This window comes from Nerophis lumbriciformis, linkage group LG03, assembly GCF_033978685.3.
Source record: "Nerophis lumbriciformis linkage group LG03, RoL_Nlum_v2.1, whole genome shotgun sequence".
NCBI classification, from domain to species: domain Eukaryota; kingdom Metazoa; phylum Chordata; class Actinopteri; order Syngnathiformes; family Syngnathidae; genus Nerophis; species Nerophis lumbriciformis.
In genome coordinates, this window is record NC_084550.2 from 31,030,666 (window position 1) to 31,036,261 (window position 5,596).

At 39.5% G+C, this 5,596-nt stretch overlaps 1 protein-coding gene across 1 annotated transcript; it reads left to right on the forward strand.

The window, feature by feature from the left end:
* The first annotated feature begins 3,416 nt into the window (after positions 1-3,416).
* LOC133575899 (potassium voltage-gated channel subfamily A member 3-like) lies at positions 3,417-5,054 on the forward strand. Its single transcript, XM_061928812.1, has one exon. It carries the CDS (start codon positions 3,429-3,431, stop codon positions 4,752-4,754), a length of 1,326 nt encoding a protein of 441 aa, XP_061784796.1. The 5' UTR covers positions 3,417-3,428; the 3' UTR covers positions 4,755-5,054.
* Positions 5,055-5,596: the final 542 nt, after the last annotated feature.

A 5,596-nucleotide genomic window follows, 5' to 3' on the forward strand; every position in this document is an offset into this window, starting at 1 on the left:
TGGGCATCTACATCAACTATATGATTTGCCTGAGAAGCTGGACAGGACATTAAAAAAAATAAAAAATAAAATAAATAAATAAAATAAAATAGAAAAAAATTAAAAAAAATGGATGAATATGTACTATACTCTACTATGAATGAAAGATTATGTACTATACGGTACTATGAATAGCTGATTATGTACTATACTGTACTATGAATGGATGAATATGTACTACAGTGTACTATGAAAGGATTATTATGTACTATACTGTACCATGAATGGATGAGTATGAACTATACTGCACACCTGTCCTACTATTTCTCTCACCTGTACATCACATGTCTCCAGCTGCACACACACATATATATATATATATATATATATATATATATATATATATATATATATATATATATATATATATATATATATATATATATATATACATATATATATATATATATATATATATATATATATACATATACATATATATATATATATATATATATATATATATATACATATACATATACATATATATATATATATATGTATATATATATGTATATGTATATATATATATGTATATATATATATATATATATATATATATACATATATATATACATATATATATATATATACATATACATAGATAGATATATATATATATATATACATACATATATATATATATACATATATATACACATATATATACATATATATACATATACATATATATATATATATATATATATATATATATATATATATATATATATATATATATATATACATATATATATATACATATACATATATATACATATACTATGAATGGATGAATATGTACTACAGTGTACTATGAAAGGATTATTATGTACTATACTGTACCATGAATGGATGAGTATGAACTATACTGCACACCTGTCCTACTATTTCTCTCACCTGTACATCACATGTCTCCAGCTGTACACACACATATATATATATATATATATATATATATATATATATATATATATATATATATATATATATATATATATATATATATATATATATATATATATATATATATATGTATATATATATATATATATATATGTGCATATTTATATATCGTCTTAATTTTAGCGTGAACAATTACATTAAGTCTATTCTAGTTTTCTAGTTTAGAAATGTTAAAATTGAGAAAATAACTTCTTAAATCAAATCGTTTTGTTCCGCCACATAGATTCTTCATTTAAGAATTGCAGGCGTGTTTTCAGAATAAAACACGTATTATTACTTTCAAGAGGACAGAGATATTGAAGATGTTTTCATTGAGGGCCACATTGCAGTTAGGCTGCCCTCAGAGGGCCACACAATAATATCAATATATATGTAGATCACATCATCAATACACACTTGTACATGCATTATTATTATTATGTTCTTTACCTATACAAATATATACATTTTATGTATAAAAAATGAAAGCTCATTTGCCAGAAATGTAGCATCAAATGTGTCGTGGTTATGTTCAATGACTGTACATGTAAACGCTGTAGTGGAAGTGTTATGTTCAATGACTGTACATGTAAACACTGTAGTGGAAGTGTTATGTTCAAAGACTGTACATGTAAACACTGTAGTGGAAGTGTTATGTTCAATGACTGTACATGTAAACACTGTAGTGGAAGTGTTATGTTCAATGACTGTACATGTAAACGCTGTAGTGGAAGTGTTATGTTCAATGACTGTACATGTAAACGCTGTAGTGGAAGTGTTATGTTCAATGACTGTACATGTAAACGCTGTAGTGGAAGTGTTATGTTCAATGACTGTACATGTAAACACTGTAGTGGAAGTGTTATGTTCAATGACTGTACATGTAAACACTGTAGTGGAAGTGTTATGTTCAATGACTGTACATGTAAACGCTGTAGTGGAAGTGTTATGTTCAATGACTGTACATGTAAACACTGTAGTGGAAGTGTTATGTTCAATGACTGTACATGTAAATGCTGTAGTGGAAGTGTTATGTTCAATGAATGTACATGTAAACACTGTAGTGGAAGTGTTATGTTCAATGACTGTACATGTAAACACTGTAGTGGAAGTGTTATGTTCAATGACTGTACATGTAAACACTGTAGTGGAAGGGTTATGTTCAATGACTGTACATGTAAACACTGTAGTGGAAGGGTTATGTTCAATGACTGTACATGTAAACGCTGTAGTGGGAGTGTTATGTTCAATGACTGTACATGTAAACACTGTAGTGGAAGTGTTATGTTCAATGACTGTACATGTAAACGCTGTAGTGGAAGTGTTATGTTCAATGACTGTACATGTAAACGCTGTAGTGAAAGTGACTTTCTGCATGCAACTCAGCTGCCAGTTGAAGTTTGCTTTTTACCCTCAACTCTGTCAATTTGATGGAAAAGTCCAGCAGTTAATGAACTTTTTATTTTAAGAAAACAATGTTTGAAATGTATGAACATGTATTTGTGTGGTTATAAAAATATACAATCATATAATACATGTATATAATATGTCAGAGGGAAGTCTGTGCTTCTCTACTTTGGCTGCTGCCCCCGCGACCCGAGCTCAGATAAGTGGAAGAAGATGGATGGGTGGAAATATCAAAGTTGAAAAGATGTGTTAGTGTATGCAGTATAAGTATATAAATATACATGTTTATTAGTGTATGCAGTAATAGTATATAAATATACATGTTTATTAGTGTATGCAGTATAAGTATATAAATATACATGTTTATTAGTGTATGCAGTATAAGTATATAAATATACATGTTTATTAGTGTATGCAGTATAAGTATATACTGTAAATATGAAAGTGTATTATTGTATGTAGTATAAGAAGAGATAATGATGTGGGGGCCAGTTGTGGCCCTGACTTTTGACAGCAGTGATGAAAGAGGTGTAGTAAGAGGTGTAGTAAGGGGTGTAGTAAAATGTGTAGTAAGAGGTGTATTAAGAGGTGTATTAAGAGGTGTAGTAAAAGGTGTAGTAAAAGGTGTAGTAAGAGGTGTAGTAAAAGGTGTAGTAAAAGGTGTAGTAAGAGGTGTAGTAAAAGGTGTAGTCATTAGTGTGTTTTATATTTGCTCAGCTCTACATTTAATAGTCATGTAATATAAGTCATGCAGTCTTGTAGGATTATATCACGCTACGTCACAGACCACGCCCCCAAAGAAAAGGCGCCAACGTGCAGAGAAAGGCGGGTGTTTTTGAAGCAGGTGTCCCTAATGTATTGACCCGTGTGCACGCGCGCCACCAAGTCTTTTCCCGCGTGTCAGAGGGGTGGGGGGTGGGGGTGGGGGTCGACCTGGGCTCCGGAAGGGGCGTGGCTCCACCCCCGCCTCCCCGCGGGATCACCTGTACGCACCCGGGCGCGCTCCTGTCACCCGCGGCCCCGGGGCTGCTGACGCCATGACGGCGGAGAAGGTGCGCGCGGGTCCGCAGCAGCCGGGCGGCTGCGAGCGCGTCGTCATCAACATCTCGGGCTTGCGCTTCGAGACGCAGCTGAGAACCTTCAGCCTGTTCCCGGACACGCTCCTGGGCGACCCCGGCCGGAGGATGCGCTACTTCGACCCGCTGAGGAACGAGTACTTCTTCGACCGGAACCGAGCCAGCTTCGACGCCATCCTGCACTTCTACCAGTCCGGGGGGCGCATCCGCAGACCCGCCAACGTGCCCATCGACGTCTTCTCCGAGGAGATCGTCTTCTACCAGCTGGGCCAGGACGCCATGGAGAGATTCCGCGAGGACGAAGGCTTCCTCGGGGAGGACGAGCGCGTCCTGCCGGACCGAGACTTCCAGAGGCAGATCTGGCTCCTGTGCGAGTACCCGGAGAGCTCGGGTCCGGCCCGGGTCATCGCCATCGTGTCGGTGCTGGTCATCCTCATCTCCATCGTCATCTTCTGCATGGAGACCCTGCCGGAGTTCCGCGACGAACGGGACCTGCGGAACGCCAGCGGAACCCTGGACGCGCCGAGTCCCTTCACGGACCCCTTCTTTGTCATCGAGACCTTGTGCGTCGTCTGGTTCTCCTTGGAGCTGCTGGCGCGCTTCTCGGCCTGCCCCAGCAAGACGCGCTTCTGCAGGAACCTGATGAACGTCATCGACGTGGTGGCCATCGCGCCCTACTTCGTCACGCTGGCCACCGAGCTGGCGGAGACCGGGAGCGGCGCGGGTCAGCAGGCCATGTCCCTGGCCATCCTCAGGGTCGTCCGCCTGGTGCGGGTCTTCCGCATCTTCAAGCTCTCGCGTCACTCCAAGGGTCTCCAGATCCTGGGCCAGACCCTCAAGGCCAGCATGCGAGAACTGGGCCTGCTCATCTTCTTCCTCTTCATCGGAGTCATCCTCTTCTCCAGCGCGGTCTACTTCGCCGAGGCGGACGAGCCCACCTCCAGCTTCAGCAGCATCCCGGACGCCTTCTGGTGGGCGGTGGTCACCATGACGACGGTGGGCTACGGCGACATGCACCCGGTGACCGTCGGCGGCAAGGTGGTGGGCTCGCTGTGCGCCATCGCCGGCGTGCTGACCATCGCCCTGCCGGTGCCCGTCATCGTCTCCAACTTCAACTACTTCTACCACTGCGAGACGGACGCCGACGAGCTGACTCGCGACGCCGACGTCAGCGCGAGGGAGCCCGGGGAGGAGCGCGCCTCCTGCGCCCCCAACCAGGAGGACTTGGCCGGCGACGTGCGCGCACACAACTGCGTCAGCGTGCCCAACGTCTTCACGGACGTGTAAATGTAGCAAGGACTTTATTTTGTAGTCCACTTAGTTACTTGTTTATTTTAGTCACGTGACTAAAGATGCGCTAAACACGAATCCGTTTTAAAATATTTTCTGATGGTTCCGGAACCTTCCCAGGACAAATATGAAGGGAGTTAATAAGACTGAGTGATATTTTAGTCTGAAATCCGCCACTAAATGACGGGTGTCCAACTCAGGAGCCGGGGGCCACATCTGCTCCGCCACGTCCTTTTATTAATGTTCCTTTTTGACAGGAAACTTTTGTACTGCACATTTTACTCTTTAATAATATCCAACATTACCACATGTTTTCCTTTTTTTCCAAAATAAAAGTAAATACTTCTCAGATTGTAAAATGACAATATATTTTAAAATAACATTAAAGTTATTTTTACAGAAAATGACTGTCACTTTAAAACCTCCACCACATTTCTTTTAAACTCCTGAGCTGGAAGTAGTTTTATCTTGGAATGAAATGTTGTTATGGTGTATTTGTGTAAAGCAGTACAACATTCTTACAGTCAAAAACTGGCAGCTCAGTTACCATAGTTACAGTTGCCATAGTTACAGTTGCCATAGTTACAGAAACACAGCAGGACTGTTTTCCATTTTAGTCCTAATTTGTAAAAAAACAAACTATGAATTTCTTTTTTTTAATCACTTTTTATGTGATATCTACAGATTGTGTTTTCAGTGGAGTACACATGTGTATTTAATCATTTTATTAGTGTATTTAATCATATATTAGTGTATTTAATCATATATTAGTACATTTAATCATATATTAATGTATTTAATCATATATTAATGTATTTAATCATATATTAGTGTATTTA